The sequence below is a fragment of the Rhopilema esculentum genome, chromosome 15, assembly GCF_057945365.1.
Source record: "Rhopilema esculentum isolate cy_ngs chromosome 15, ASM5794536v1, whole genome shotgun sequence".
NCBI classification, from domain to species: Eukaryota; Metazoa; Cnidaria; class Scyphozoa; order Rhizostomeae; family Rhizostomatidae; genus Rhopilema; species Rhopilema esculentum.
In genome coordinates, this window is record NC_142829.1 from 2,511,874 (window position 1) to 2,528,701 (window position 16,828).

The window sequence follows — 16,828 nt, forward strand, 5'->3', positions numbered from 1 at the left end:
AAAGATGAACAAAAAGATGAGGGCCTTGAGCTGGATTGGTGGATCGTTTAAATTATGCTAAAAAAGTATTACTGGAGAAATTTTTGCAGTTGTGTGTAGAAGACTTGTATACTTTTTCTAAATCTAAACACCATCGCGCCATTCTTGAGAAAAAGGCCCCGATATATCTTAACTGGAAAATTTTGATTCTTTATAATCCTGAATCCCAACATGGTCCCCAACGACTGGGTACTATGTGGATCTTCACGATGTACCAGGCATTCGGTTGCTAACACGGTTGTCCAACCCCTGAATTCAACCTCCTCTTACGCACCTTTCATCTGTTTTCGGTTAAGTTTGGTAAAAATACTCAATAAAGATCCAGAGGCTTGCAAATCCCATTTTAAAGATATACAGATAACATTCGTTCACCAAATCACACAACAGAGAACAATTACAAAATTTGCCATGGCTTGGCTGTAGTCCTGATGAAATAGTAGTCAAAGACGAAATGAAGTCCGTGTTTCAGGTTTAATACATTTTAAAACCGTCCTGCTCACTTTAGGACCGAAGAGAAGACAGATTAAACAAACTTCAAGGAAAACAATATAGTATTCAGAAACGGACTCAAATTCATCAACAGACGTGGCAATTGAAAAAGACAAATTTCCCGTTATAAAACAACAAAATAAATAACAGCGCAAAGAAATAAAAATGTTACAGGCCAGTAAAATTTCCTGTAGCTTAGTGCTAGTACTCAAGGGGCAAATCTCTCCAAAAATCTCGTACATCTTTTGTGAAAATCCTATTGTTTTATCTGAAAAATCCCTGGAAATTCTTATGTTTGAGGGAAAATCTTGTACGCTATTTACAAGAGTGAATTGCCCCTCGCTAGTACCCTACTTGATCTATTAAACGCACAAAGTTGAAAATTAAACCAAAGTTGAAAAAAACCAAAATTGATAAACTCCCCCTGCCTAATAAACGCCCATCATTAATTCCGGGCGTTTAATAGATCAAATATGGCATTCAACGACAAGCATTCGATATTATGAACGTCTTTCTTGAAATAACCAGTTTTACACATTTTCGAAGGATCCTCTGAGAATTCAGTAATAAATAAATGAATATAAATACAAAAATGTGGCTATCGTCAAAATTATAAAAAGAATCATGAATGTATATTTTGAAGATGGGAGTATAAATGAAGGAAATATCAAGATTAATTCTTACAAGATAAAAATTATAAAAGATTCTACACCAACTGAGACTACTAAAAGGGAATATTTTCGAATTCTTTTTCCTAACTCTAATCATAAAATTCTTTTATCTATGTTTTTAAAGATGATATGTTTTTATACCTCTGGGTTGTATCATTGTGGGGACTGTAGGAACGGACAATACCAAGGATTATAAGGTCGAGTACTAAGAAAAAGCATCACTTGGGACAAATACCAACAGAAACTGCTAACGTATAGCTGCAAAAGATACTAGTACGTGAGATACGCTACGTGGCCAATACGGGCAGCTCTGGCAGGCCTAAGTTAGATAAAAACACATTTGCTTGCCAAGCAGCATGTTCAATATTTAACGCAGAAAGGAAGAAAAAACTATTAGAGGGCTGATCAGACAACTATAAAAACTTAATGTTTGCACCGAGTAGATCAGCGGAAACTCTGATTTGTAACGTAGAATCGGCCTGTTCTCCGCTTTTAAGCCTACCAGAGATTACCGATCTTAGTAGAAATACATAACATGTACGTGCAGAAAAACACTCAAATTTTTACAATTCTGGAACAATATTATACAGTTTGTTGTTGCTTACACGGTCCCGTTGAATTAATTGTGAAAACTCGAAGAACTTTCAATAATTACTCATTTTTTCTTTTTCAGCTCGAAAGCAGGCCTTCAGCATCTAATAAAAGCGTTTGGTAGGAGCAAGATCACTTACGCAGGCTCACCATGTTTTTCAATTTGTCCCTGCTCATTCTCTCCTCCGTAGCTGAAAGCATAGTCACCGCCAGTCAGCTGCACAGTCTCGTTTTCATTGGTGTTGTACGCCATCGAGTACTTGGCATTGTCCTGGGAACGCTTCTGTTTCCATCTCCAAATCACACATGCGATTACTGTGACAATCACGACGAAGGCAACGACGATTATGATTATGATGATAACGAAACTCAGCCCACCTTATAAAAAAGCAAACCACAAACATTAAACAGAAAAAAACCCTTTAAAAAAGCGGGGTGGGACTTTTGGAAGTCACATGAGTGCCAGAAAATCTCAAAAAGAAGTGGGGGTGATTTGCCAGAATTTGGAAGACTCGCTTGTTGCTTTTTCAGTGGGTAGCGAAATTTGTTTGCTCCGAGGCCAGTTCATCCAGTTCGAGGCCACCTAGTTTTAACTAATTTAACTAGAAAGGCAGATATTTTATGCTGCTAGCCAGTTCTTAACAAATCCTTTGCATGGTCTCAGTTCAAAACTCATGTTTCAGAAATTTTTTGCTGTTTCGGGTGCCTTTTACCCTGCCCATGCACATATTCAGTGAGACAAATTGCTGGAATTTACTGTCTTAATTTGTCACGCCGAAAGGTTTTGCACTGGACGTAAAATAAAATGCTTAGCTAAGTCTGAAAAGTGACTACAAATACAGGGGTTAATTGATGCTACTAATGAAACCGCTAAGACAGAGAGAGCTAGCAACTAGTTTCTAGCCAAGAATAATCAAGAGAAAAGGTTTTTTTTGTAAAAAAGGGGGGGGGGTGGTGCAAGGGACTTACCGGAAATCGGAGAAAACTCCGAACGCTATGGGAATTTTTGAGAATTTGAGGTACAACTTACCGGTTTTCTTACACTCGCTGCCTTTACGCTCATATCCTTTACTGCAGGTGCATGTATACCCCCCATTTCTTGTCGGTAAACAGTCCTCGTTTTCCTCACAGTCAGCGCTACCTGATTGACATACATCGGTTTCTGTTAAAAAAAATAGAAAAACCTACTCAAATACCGTTAACGCATAATGGGGTAACTTAATAGACACTATGTACATAATGTTCTTCGCAAGTTAAGACTTCTGCTCGTGAAATCTCACCTTCATTGGGATTACGTTCTCAAGTATGTAAGCCTAGGAAGAGACTAAATAGAATGAAATACTAAATATTAAATAGAAAGAAAAATAACAAAGAAACGAAGATCATGAGCTTTTCTTTCCAGGAGGATCTTAAATAACTTAATAGGTTAATGTTGTACCAAGATGGCGAGTGCGATCGATCCCGAGTGCTGCAAAAATGTAAATTTGTAGCCACGTATTGATGTAACTATTTTGCCAGTACAGAACGCTTGGTCGACGTGGATTTGCAAAGCGTGGCATAGTTTGACTATTGTTGGTCAAAATGAAAACTTAATGTAATCCTAAAAAAGAGAAAGTCAGCAGAGATGTACCTAGAGTCGGCATTTAACCAGAGGTTGCATTGAAAATAAAAAGGGGATACAAAGCGATACGGGACTGAGAGAATGTTGCATGCATTTATGAATAATCTTAAACCGGTCACCGATTGATGAGGCACAAATCACAGACCGGGACCTGGCAAATCTTTAAAAATGACTTGAAAAAAAGAGTACTTACGACTGGCTTGCGCTTGAGTCGTTTTGTCAGCACCGAGAACATCGAGTTGTTCACTTTTAATAGCATCATTTGTAGCAGCTTGAACTTCTTTGGTTGTGACATTTGTAGATGAGAAAACCAAGAGAAAATCGACCACGAGGCTGCCCTTTTCTATCGAGGTGACAATGACAGCTGTACAACGGACTTTCTTACATACAGAATTGAGCAAAACATCTTCAATCTCGGCTGCCTTTGCTTTAAAGGCCTTTGAGTTTTTATCCTTGTATTCCTTCTTGTACACCTGATTCAGTTTGAGCTTCGATACCTGACAAGGCAACAGGATAAATGATATAAATTTTAACAAAGTAAATTGCGATGTTATAATATGTTTTTATCTTTACCAAAACGAGCGAGTTCAGAAAGACAGAAATGAATTCAAATATAAAATGTTTAATGTTGATACAGGCTTAGAAATTGTTGTTTTGGTTGATAGCTAATGCCGGTGAAAACATTCATTACCTCGACAACGATCAAAAGGTTAATAACGAAGACAATAGAGTGATGAGGTGATGGATTCTTAGGCTTTGACAACATAAGTTGAAAAAACACAACGAAATAACTTTAAATGTGGGAAATCAGCTAGTTCTGTCTCATACTGCCCGAGAAAAAAAGGCCCATTAATTCAAAATGAGGCGAAATTTTGTCACGTCGAAATTTTTTGCATTTAAGATTTTTGAGAATTCGCATAGTAAACTATTACATGAGGCGCCACCCCTAATGGCAAAAAATCTCTTCAGTTTCGGTTGAAAAAGGCATTATCTTGGATCCAAAAGGGTGAAGACCCCAATGTTCTCTGCTCAACTCGCCTTTGCCCAACCCCCTCCCTCTTCCCCTCCCAATCTTACCACCCAGGCTACCCTTTCTCAACTGTACTATTTCTTTCATTTGTTCAAGGTATTTGCACTTTTCACCCCAAATTTTGAACTCTACGGAAGGCACAATTTCCTGTTGGAGTACTCTTGTGCTTTCCGAAGGTTATACTTATATTCACACTTATACTCTTAATTACACTCTTTGAATGCTAAAGCATCATTATTTTTACTCCACATTCGCATAAACTAAGGAAATATACCACTTTATTTTGGTATTCCTGACATGGGGTTGCGTGTGAAAAAGCTGCCTGGGGGGTTGAGCGAAATTCCGAACGGGTGCTCAAGCCCCCCAAGACTCCACGAAGCCGGTACCTATGATAGATTTTTATGACGTCATCACTCTTAAACTACGATAATAGCGCTTACAATGGTAACAATGATAATGATAATGGCGATTACAACTGAGAGTGATTATGATGATGATTACGACAGTGATTTGACAGTGATGGTGACTATAGCAACGAAAACGAATTTGAAAGGACGAAACGAACCTTAATTGCATGGCCTTTTACTGGCTTGCATTTGCCATTCACCATCTTTTCCCATCGTTTATTGCATTTGCACATCGCCCCAGCTCCAGGCATTGTAACACAGGTAGTTCCAGCCGGACACTTTGCACTCTGACATCCATCTATAACCAAAATTCTTTACTTATCTTTAAAATGACTAAATTCAAGTTCAACTGTTAAAAACAAAACAGATTAAATTCAAGGAATATCTGAACTCGATCACCATATTGAAACAATGGGATACCAGGGGAAAATTAAAGATATATGTCAAGGGTATATAAAAATTATACATTTTGTGCAAAAACAGTAATGAATATTAGCTAAACATGGATAGTCGGAGGATCTTGCAGTGTTTCTCGACTTCTTAATCCAAGAAGATAGTATGAAAACAACATGTTGGGAACAGATGAGTATAAATGTATAGCAAAAGATGACCTATCTTGCAAGTCTTTATATCCATCTTTATTGTGCAACAGCAGGTGTTTTTTAGTTTTGGTAAGCATTCGATTCAATTTTTTTTAATTCAATTATATTCGTATACTACAGAAAATGAGTACTATATTAAAACTGTAATATACACGACCCAAGAAAAGTATGGACTTATCTAGCTTTTGCTGTTAGCAAAAAGTATAATTGGAAATTAAAAGCATAACAGTAGTTAAAATAATTGAAACAAGGTTGGCTATATACTTAATAAACTGGAACAAGATAATATAGCATGTGGATTACATTTTATTTTTCTCTCATTTCATAACTCTAATACTATGACAGCATTTGAATGACAGCATGTGAACGACAGCATGAGAATGACAGCACTTGAATGACAGCTTTTGAATGACAGCATTTGAATGTCAGCATGAGAATGACAGCATGAGAAAGACAGCATTTGAATGACAGCACTTGAATGAGAGCATTTGAATGACAGCATTTGAATGACAGCTTTTGAATGACAGCATTTGAATGACAGCATTTGAATGACAGCATGAGAATGACAGCATTTGAATGACAGCATGTGTATGACAGCATGTGAATGACAGCACTTGAATGACAGCATTTGAATGACAGCTTTTGAATGACAGCATTTGAATGACAGCATTTGAATGACAGCATGAGAATGACAGCATGAGAAAGACAGCATTTGAATGACAGCATTTGAATGACAGCATTTGAATGACAGCTTTTGATTGACAGCATTTGAATGACAGCATTTGAATGACAGCATGAGAATGACAGCATTTGAATGACAGCATAAGAATGACAGCATTTGAATGACGGCATTTGAATGACAGCATTTGAATGACAGCATTTGAATGACAGCATTTGAATGACAGCATTAGAATGACAGCATTTGAATGACAGCATTTGAATGACAGCATGAGAATGACAGCATTTGAATGACAGCATGAAAATAACAACATAAGCAGCCGCTTCAATGTTTGTTACACTGAATACAGGGATACACAAATCAGTACAGGGACAAAAGAGATGGAAGTGATAATTCTGAAAGACAGGACTGACCCTCGCATTTTCTGAATCCGTCTCCGTCAAAGCCAGAATCACAGCGGCAGCTGAATGAGTTTTTCGTGATAATGCATCGAGCTCTTTTGTTGCACAGACTCGAGATCTTGTTTAGTTTTGCGCATCGTTGCGGATCTGTTGTCAAAAATTAGAAAGGTGGTGTAAACCGAGGAAATAATTTGCAATTACAATGTTATAAAAAATAAATACGTTCAAAGGTTTTTAGACAATTTACTACTATAATATGAATACGGGCTTTTCTCCTGAAGGGAAAAAAAGTAAGATATTAAAGGCAACCAATACGCGCTAAAGCGGCTGGATCTCTAAAATGATCAAAACTTAAAGTCTCTAAAGGAATCGTTCTGTTAAACATTGGGCATGAAAAAGGTGCAGGCTTAACTGTCAAGCTCCACTGTGGGTTCATTCTAGCAGCTCTGCCGGCCTCCATATTGGTTATATATTTCGTAAGACTACCCACTTTAGCTAAACCTGAGGATAGTCTGTTCCAAATGGCAAAATTCCTTGTGGCTTCTTTGGGAAGATGTTTTCTTTAGCCTTAAACACCTGAAACTGTTATCTGGATCAACGCTGATTGGACTAGATCGCTACAGGAGATCACGGAGAAGCCAGGGTTATACCATCACCAAAAGGAAGTCAATGTAAAATTACATAGCATTTAACATGTGGTACATATCATTGATAGGCAAATAATGCCAAGAGGAGTGCAAAAGGAACTTAATAGTATCAAAACATAGTCTGATAAAATCAGTAAAAACCAGCGTATAAGAGCCTTATAAAGTTCACAGACAAAAATAATGGAGTTAGGTCCTACACTAATAGAACTGATTCAGCCCGAAAATTGAAAGTTTTTATTTCGCAGATCAATATAAATTGAAAAACCTTCATGGATTTAATTCTACCAGTCACATTTTATATTTTTACATGGTAAAAACGATTTGAAACTTCAGCTTTATGGCGTGTGCATTAGGATTTTTGAATTGAGTGCTAGATTTTCATACTAAAAATATTTGATCGGGCAAAGAGATAAATTTGGATGAAACTTTAAGCTACTTAGGGAACCAAACAAGCCTGCTATTAAGAAACCTATCAAGATTCTAGTCAAATTTGTCTGTTCTTATACGCGTGTGTTTACAGTAGCAACAGATGAAAAAAGCTTACCGTTTTGAAGCAAATTGACAGTTTTCCTCATGAGAGCATACGTATTTGTCTGCGAGAAGTCTTTGTCCTTAGCTTCAGTTGCTACACCTAAATCTTCTAAAGAACGGTTCTTCAGAAATTCTAAATTATTTCCATGCACCAGCTTCCTCTTTAGGTATTCCATGCTGTTGAAGTTGGAAAACTTCGGGTTCATAAACACATCTGAAAGTGTCATTTGTTTTCCTTTTGCCTGGGATATTCCAGAATTGGTGAAGAAATCTTTGAGTGGCGTAAAAAGTATACCATAATTGTCTTCAGTTTTAGCACTCATAAAGTCACGTAGATTCTTGCTCAACGAGTCGAACCCAAGGCCAGTTATGTCTTGGACTTCTGCTAATGAAATATTCAGGAACGGTTTGAGCAGCTTGGTAGTGTTGAATGCAGTTTTGATAATCTCGTCTGATGACTGATTAAAGCACATTTGAAATACATTTCTTATCGTCATGCTTTCAGCCCATGGGTTTTTTATGCTGCATGCTCTAATAACATCTTTCAAAGGCTTCTTCGTGAAACTCCTTTGCATTCTGGCAACAACATCATGCATGTGAAAAAGAATGTTTATGCTTTTGTGCGGATTGAAAAGAACCATATTCCTTGCACTTTGAGCCAATAGCTTTCCTACATCAGGTTCTGCCTCTGACTTTAATAGCTCAAACAATTTCCTAGATATATTGTGAGTATTCATGAAGTACTCACTGACATATTTGTCCTTTTTCATCTGTTCGACAGCCTTAAGAAGAAACGGAAGCCCGGTCTCCAAAAACGGCATATCTTTAATCCGGGAAACGTTGATACCGAGAGGAACTTTCTCCCTGACACCAAGGTGTAATTTTAAGAAGCCAAGCAGTATCTGGGCACTGTGGGCTGTATGTGACTTACTGTCGAAGCCAACAAAGACGTCAAGTAGCCTTTTGATTGTGAAATTGTAAGAGTCAAAACCTTCAACTGGGCCACGGAGCAGTGCCTTGATGTCATCATTGGGATACTTCAAGTACTTCTTAATGCCAGGATTACCCTTGATTGACTTAATATATAATGGGATCTGCCACGCCGATTTAGAGAGGCGCTTTATCATATCAAGGAAGGTGGCATTCTTTAGAGATGATAAGGGTATGCCTCTATTTGCGCTCAAACTGCTAATTGGAACACTAAAGTCAGGACCTGAAAGAATGAAGATTTGTGGTTTATGTAAGGATTGCGTAATTATAAAAGTAACTACAAAAAGGAAAAAATTGGAGACCATGATTTTGAGTATATAGGAACTGCGGCACTTCGCAATACAGGAATTGAGTTTTAAAGCTTGAAGTCATAAGATTTTCTGACAGCATAATTTGAAAAGCATAATGAAATACCTTAAAGTGCAAATAAGTTAAATCGGTTGCGAATTGACAGACATAGAGCAAGTGAAAGAGCTGAATTTGCTTATGGATTACGTTGACTTGGACGTTTTTCGTAGAACCAAGAACAAATTATAATGATTTGATGGGAAAAGAGCCTGTGCTTATGAGGACATACCTCAGCCAACATCGGTAGCTCATTTAGCCTTTGTACAGTCAGATGTATTTCGCATCGCGCTTTTTGGGCATGTACTCAAAATCAAAATAATTCTTTATGACGTCAGGACTCTGTTATGTGAGGCTTCCTATATGTTATCTACCATAAATAAATTACAAGAAAAAACTATAGAGTGAATATCCTGTTATTTTAGAGGGGTTGCACAGCAGTCGGAAAACATTAAGAAACTCCAGTAATCGTGGAGTGAATGCTATTAAGGGTACAAATGTGGTTCTGTTGCGTTTTTACACAAATGGGAACTGATAAATAACCTGTATAGACTTCTTAAGAAATTCTACAAAAAACTCACTTGGGAACTCTTCCTTGCTCAGCTTCGCCAGATCCTGAAGAACTCCGAGTACTGTTCGATTTAAAAAATCATCGTTGGACAGACCTCGTGCAAATTTGATTTCATTCAAAGTAAGGGTATTAAGAATAGTGTTGTTGACATGGAATTTTTTTGCGACCATGTCAATTAGTTGTTTCACTGGAGCTATCGAGACAGCTAGTCCTGGCAATGTTGTGTCCATGTTCTTTCCCATAATGAGATGTTTAATTTGCATTGTCAACATTTCATAAAGTTCAACTTTGCTCATCGCCACTATGCCAGGGCGATTCAACACCAGGTTCATGCCATAGAATGTCCTATGAAGCACCTCCGCAGTTTTCAAATCCATCTTTTGCAGCAACGCAATATTTCGCGCAGAAAGCTTTAGCGCCTGTGCGACGTCTTGCTCCCTTTTGTCGGCTATCAAACTGATAAATTCTATTAGAGGAGTGCGCTCAATTTCTGCCTTTGTTTTACCAAGGATCTTAGCGATTTCTTCGTTTGCCAAATCATTGACGTGAACTTCGACGTTTTCACTCGCATTTACCCGCGCGGCTGCACTTGCTTGTTTGTTAACAAGAGTCATAATTGAATTCATTGACAGAAAATAGAAGTACTTTGTGGGGTATAGGATAGAGCTTAATTTGTCAACAATGATCGGGAGTTGGTTTAATGTGGTACTGTTGAGCCCATTGATAACATCCTGCGAAATGTTGAAAATGTTCACCATTGTGGAGACGTTCATTTGTAAAATCTGAAATGATATATCCAAAAGTGAATTGTTATTCATATTTGTTACGCTAAGTCCTTGCTTCTTGGCAACAAAGAAAATTGGTTCATGAAGAGGTGTCTGCTTTTTATTAACAAGATACCTTGCCAAGATTGCATTTTGAGTCAACTTTATCAGACTTTCGAATGGCATATTGAGCTGCGTTGCAAAATCACCCACTTTTATAGACAAAATTTCTGCAGGGAAATTTTGCAATGGAACTAATTTGAGTAGCGGAAAATCCTCAGGTAAACCAAGACACTTGAGTGAAATTTGAATTAAAGTCATTTTTCTCAGTTCTTGTTGAGATATATTGCATTTTTCTGCAGAGCTTGCAACACTCATGCTCTCCATTCCCATTGCTATGGACGCGAATCTACTCATATCCTGGGCCATCTTCTGATTGGCTAACTGAAAACTCTGACTAGCTGCCTGGGTTTTGCTGGCTGACCCACGTACCATAGCAAAGGCCATATTCCTTCTTGATGTTAAGATTTCATCAATAATCGTTTGATCCTTTAAAAGCATTTTGAAATATTTCTCGGGCATTTTGGAAATGGAAATGAAAAAACGCTCTCGGGTTTCATTTAGGATTTTTGGCAGCTTCTTGAGAAGAACTGGATATAAATCGGTCAAATACCGCCGACTAACCAGCTCAGAATCACTGGTTTCGAGTGCAGATGAAATTGATGTGTTACCAGAAAGCATCATTAGAGATGTTATGACTTGCATTGTCACTGCCGGCGAGTCAAAAGAAGATGCCATTTGAATAACTTGTAGGAGAGAAACTTGATAACCAGTGATTCCTGGTATCATTTGAAACCCATCATAGTATGCAATAACATCTGCAATTGATTTCGATTGCAGAAATTTTTCTAATGGTGACGACAATGGCAGCCAACTCTTAAGGCTTTGTAGGCTCAGGCTTGGCGATATGACTTTTAAAATGTCTTCTGCGGTCTTTTTTGAAAAGGCGTCAATATTGGAGCCACTACCAGAAGCCAATGTTGCTATGGGCGTGTTGAGCTTTTCTGCAAAAGATAACACGGATTCAAAGAAATAACGCGTCAATGTATCAGTGATATAGATCAGAAAGAGGCATAAAAATGTACCTACGCTCAGAGAGGGAAAGAATGTGGAAAGTGCATGGACAAAAGATAGGAAGTTGCACTAACCGCTGGCGCGCATTGTTTTCTATAGGCCGAACAGGCTGTTTAGTTTTCAGAAAACATGTAGTGCAGGCAAGATGAAGGGGGCTGGTCAGCTGCAAGGCCTTATGAGCCTGTTCAAGGGAGAAGACAGGCCCGCCTCTAGCTATTGTTGTCAAGGGGGGTGTCCAAGACCCAGTTGCCTACAATTTGGATACAACATTATATTTGGCGACAAGTTTGGAAATTTGCCTACTAAGCACCCCTAGATGGCGAAAATTCCTCGTTTTTGCAATGGAATTGTTTCAAGGGGGTGTCACACCCCACATGCCCCGCCATAGCGACGGACATAAAAGAAAATGAAAGAATCAAGACTTCTGAGCGCACACACTATAGGCCATCGACAGACATATAAGTGGCTTAAGCCATCAGCTTGTGGGATTACGCTTCTTGATTGGTTTATTGACAGACGTATTAAGCCACTTCAGTTTCAGTCGATTGCCTTAAATGCAGTCTGGAGAAGAAAAGGAAGACAGTCAAATAGTTTGAATTGGAAGTAGCAGCAGAACAGTTTTTGCTGTTTATAACACAAACATGTAATCAATAACAAGTCTGTAATGTCATCTTCTTAGCAATAAAAGGTGTTCGATTTATGATTTTTGAAAACAGGAATTATTTTTCGAAACAGTTTGCAGCATCCAGGGAAGAAAAGTGTTGGAACTAGGGGACAGAGTCTTCAATCTTGCTATATTGTTATTGTGGCAGTTATTTACAAATTAATAATAATTTTGAAAATGGCTCTGAAAAAAGCAAACATTTTACAAAGCCATATTCAAGTTCTGTACTGCAAAAAATAGTTTAAATGCTAAATTCAACATTTCTCAAGTATTAAGCTATAAAACCTTTTCTTGGATATGGCAAAGCTTTCATTGAGTCTCTGCCAGGTTAGGAAAGTGAAAAATCACAGTCTGTGAGCATTACATAATTGTTCAATTCACAGGCATTTCACTATGGCTTAAGACACTCATCATAGATGTTTGTGGGTTGTTTTTTTTAAACATTTACTTGCCTTGCCGTCAATAAATTAGAAACATTAGAAAGTTTTGAAGTTTCCATGAGGAAGTACAGTTTTATTTTAATTCCAAGATGCAGGGCATAATTTATTTTTCACCCTGCCACCGGAGGAAAATCATGCATAAACTTTCTCCAAGAATAGAAAGATAAACAAAAAAAGGGTAAGGTTCCAACAACCGCAATGATGTGTCGCCAGTTTTTTAAAAAAATAAAAGGGGAAGCTACATTAAAAAGGTTTAAGCAATTTTCCTACCACTACAAAATCAATTTCTGTTTTAGTGACTGAAAATTATTCTTTATCCATGAATATCTACATTGAACTGGAATAGGGGCTTAGCTATGATATTAATTTCCTAACTGGTGAGAATATTCTTAAGCCAGATAAAAGACTGAATTTTCAAAAACATTTTCAAGGGTTCTCAGGTAGGAAAATCAATTTAACCTGTACAAGGGACCTACATAAGATATATTACTTTTGTCTTAATGTTTTTCCTTTTATAAATTTTCTGCGACCACCCAGTTGCATGGTCGAGTGGGTTTTCATGCCCTGCCAAGATGCTTTGGAGTTTAGAACAGGATACAGTCATGGGCGGAGACTTGATCAAATATTGGGGGGCAAGCCTATTGTTTTAATAAGATGATGTCACATTTCCTATTGTTTTAGAACAAAAGACCATTGTCCTCTAAAGTATTGGCCCCCTCTAAAGCCCCACCTCGCCCCCCTCCCAGTGTCTGCCACTGGATACAGTATCCTGATGATCACAATAAGCATACTGTGCAACTCAGAGTTGCAACCTAAAACTGCCCTGTTCTATACACTGAGCACTCTATTACAGACAAGTAAATAGTAACTTCCATTATTATCTGAAATATACTTACGTATATCACTGCTAGATTGCCCATTTGCAAAGCAGATGAAAGTGAAAACAAACAATACACATAAAAGCTTCATCTTTCAAGGAGATACTGTTTACAAGTCCTGAAAATAAAACACAACAGTATGAATTGTCACAAAGTGTAGATAGCTTAGCTATATATGGGTTTCTGCCTATTATCAACTGAAGAATCTGTGCATGGGTTAGACAAAGGAGAACTAGATTTAAAAATTTTGATTGATAAAGGGATCTATTTTAAAATAGAGATCATTCAGCCTTTTTGCTGCAAACCACAAGAGGGATATGGCTCACCAATTAGTTGACCAAAGCATGACATCATGAAAAATCTTGTTCAGAATTTCTTAATATGACAACATTATCTGAAATCATAGCATAAAATAACTCTTAATAAGCAAAATCAGTTAAATATTTTCAAAATTTGGTAATATATGGCCAATGAAAGATTTAAAGCTTGCAAACAGATTACTGTTATTCAGGCCTGGTTCACAAAGTTATGAACCAAGACAAGATTACATTAAGTTGATAGGAAAAGAGCCTGTGCAAATTGGCTATATCCAAGCAAGTTTATGGAGCTGATCTTGCACATTTAGAGGTATATATTTAATAGCGCTTTTTCAGGGTCAAAACTGAAAAACTCTAAATATATATATTTTTGTGGCATCATAACTTTGAAATGTAATGTGTGAGAAGGAAGAACCGCAGGATAGGCTGTCCGCCGGATTCTGTGAATCTTGCAATGAGTGTTGTTATACAGGTATGCAGGAGAAAGATATACAGGAACAAAGCAATACGACGATGACTTTGAAACTCTAAAGCCACATATAATTCTGATAAAATTCTATACTTATCAAAGCACATAAAGGGTCATCTGTGCCTTCTTCTCTGAGAGTGGAAACCCATTTAATCCAATGCACACACCATGAGCAAAAGCATTATAAGAGATCAGGGAGATGTTACAGGCAGAAATGTTTAGCGGTAGGAAAATTCTAACAAAAATGTCTCTCTTGATTTATATTGAATTATTCTCGTACTGGTTTTAAGACATTTCCATGCATTTCCTTGAATGAAAAAATAAGAGAGCCTTTTTTATAAGAAACAAACTCCTTATATTATGAAAAATTAGGGAACCATGGTACTGATCACCCTCAGCCTTGAGCTCCTTGAAAAACCAGGGAAGTTGAGCTGTTTATAGATTTGGGGTGGGAAGGGGAAGGTTGGTTTCAAAGCTTTTGATTCCTCAACAATAAAAAAGACAAGATAAATATGACTCATTTAATGTTTTAAAATACAGTTTAGGAGAGGGGATAAGCCCTCCAATTTTTTAGAAATATAACAGAAAAATCTAAAGGAGCAATTAAGTGTCTTTTGAACTTGAAAGTTTTTGCAACCATTGAAATATGTTGCAAACTGGCTGAGTGGCCAGTGGAAGACCTGATATTTACTGCAAGGATATTTGAAGTGTTGCCAAGGTTAAAAAAGTTAGAACTGCATATCCTACTAAATTACTTTAATTTGACAGAAAAGGAGCCTGTGCCTAAGTGGTTTTCTCTCATCCAGGTTTGGATATACTCGACTTTCTTCTCTTGCATTAGATAGATGCTTTTGCTATTTTCAAGGCGTTCTTTTGAATTACATAGTCATTATGAAAATATCAAAATGAGATTTCCAGGATGTCATAATTAGCCACCACTTCTTGACTTTGCCATAAAGCCAGCTACACCATAACAAGGGCATGCTATATTCTTACTTAGTAGGCTGCAGCTAAACCATACCAGGGGCATGTTCTAGTGAGGACTTGAGGAAGGATCAATTCAGTTGAGTCATTAAGTCGGTCAATTGCCTCAGAAGACCTTGTTTCTATAACCTGCCTCTAAATCTTGACCTGTTGAAATCGAACTTAGTTGGATATCTGAAGAAAATATTCGCAAACTAGGTAATATTTGCAACGTCTTGATCTACAGAAATAACTTAACAAACTACAAATTCTTGTTTAGCGTCAAACCACAATGCGATGTTTACACATTCAAATGTTGAAGGCTTTTGGATCTTCATCTCACAACAAACTTATCTTTAGAAAAAGAAATTGATAGGCAAACAAAAATACATGGATCATTATTTATCGCAGCATAAACAAGATCTTTCAAATACGACTGGTGTGCATAAATTATTAACCCTTCGGCACGGTACGAGTTGGGCATTGATAGATACAGATCACCAACGACCACCATTTTCAATGCTGAAATTTAAAACTAACAATGGTGCTTTACCATTAATAAACAACAACGATTGCGTATTTCTTTACTATCATCCCTTGGAATTTTTGTTCCTTAAATTCACAATCTATTAAATTAGGTAAATGACTTTATTTGCTGGAAATATTAACAGTTCTGTGCTCACAAAGCACCTTGGACTTGTAGGTGCTTCCTAATCGGCCTAATCCAATGCAGAAACATGCAACATGAAACTTCCCGACTACAACATTGTGTGATATTTGAAAAGCAACTAAAAGAATAGGGTGATGTATTTCCGAGTAATTAAAGACTTACCCTACTCTTGAATATCATTCGCTTGAACTGTGACACTTGAAAGTTGTAGCTAGCAAAGACACGACGATGTCCCCTCAGACTCCCCGATCTGAACTCGTTTACGGGTGGGGCCGCGAATCTACCGCGAAACAGCGACCGCAACAGCGTACTTTCTGGGTGACTATTTTCTTTTGAAATTTGACAGCTGTGACTAAACTGTTGGTTTCTTCTTCTGACCTATACGGTCTACGCTAAAGTTGTGTTGAAAATCCCCAACGACAGATAAAATCCAAATTTCCACCAGGGAAGCCGGAGAGGGGGGCGCGGGGGGTCAACCGCCCCTGTTGCCTTTCGATAGGAGGGGCAGGGGGTGATGTTAAAGTGCCCATTTCATAGAAAGGCCCTTGATGCCGGCCATTTGTAGGAAATCCATGAGAATCATATGAAATCCTGACTGTATTGCCTCATTTATGACGACGTTTCTCGAAACTTATGAAGACATTTCTTATGCCGTTTAACTGAAACTATAAAATCCTCTTTGGATAAAAACAGATTTGGCTGTGGAATTTTCATTGATCTTCAAAAGGCTTTTGATACAGTTAACCATGATATACTTCTAAAAAAGTTGGAACATTTATGGTATCAGGGGCACTGCTCTAAGTTGGTTTGAATCATACCTTAGTAACCGCATTTCAATTAATGGCCATTCTTCTTCTCTCGCAAACATATCTTGTGGTGTTCCCCAAGGATCAGTTATTGGGCCTCTGCTATTTT

At 37.6% G+C, this 16,828-nt stretch overlaps 1 protein-coding gene across 1 annotated transcript; it reads right to left on the reverse strand.

Annotated features, from left to right (window-relative positions):
• Nucleotides 1-572: 572 nt before the first annotated feature.
• Nucleotides 573-16,237, reverse strand: LOC135685398 (uncharacterized). Its single transcript, XM_065201331.2, has 9 exons — nt 16,076-16,237; nt 13,513-13,612; nt 9,625-11,442; nt 7,722-8,921; nt 6,543-6,677; nt 5,007-5,146; nt 3,605-3,908; nt 2,821-2,952; nt 573-2,168 (listed from the first exon to the last, which is right to left on the reverse strand). Exons 2-9 carry the CDS (start codon nt 13,583-13,585, stop codon nt 1,927-1,929), a joined length of 4,044 nt encoding a protein of 1,347 aa, XP_065057403.2. The 5' UTR covers nt 13,586-13,612; nt 16,076-16,237; the 3' UTR covers nt 573-1,926.
• Nucleotides 16,238-16,828: the final 591 nt, after the last annotated feature.

Excerpts from the sequence above, each read along its gene's own strand:
- LOC135685398 (XM_065201331.2), bottom strand. The coding sequence starts at position 13,585 with ATGAAGCTTTTATGTGTATTGTTTGTTTTCACTTTCATCTGCTTTGCA. Across the intron at positions 6,678-7,721 it reads TGTCAATTTGCTTCAAAACG|ATCCGCAACGATGCGCAAAA; the intron begins GTAAGCTTTTTT and ends TTTTGACAACAG. Across the intron at positions 2,953-3,604 it reads GACTCAAGCGCAAGCCAGTC|AAACCGATGTATGTCAATCA; the intron begins GTAAGTACTCTT and ends TTTTTTTAACAG.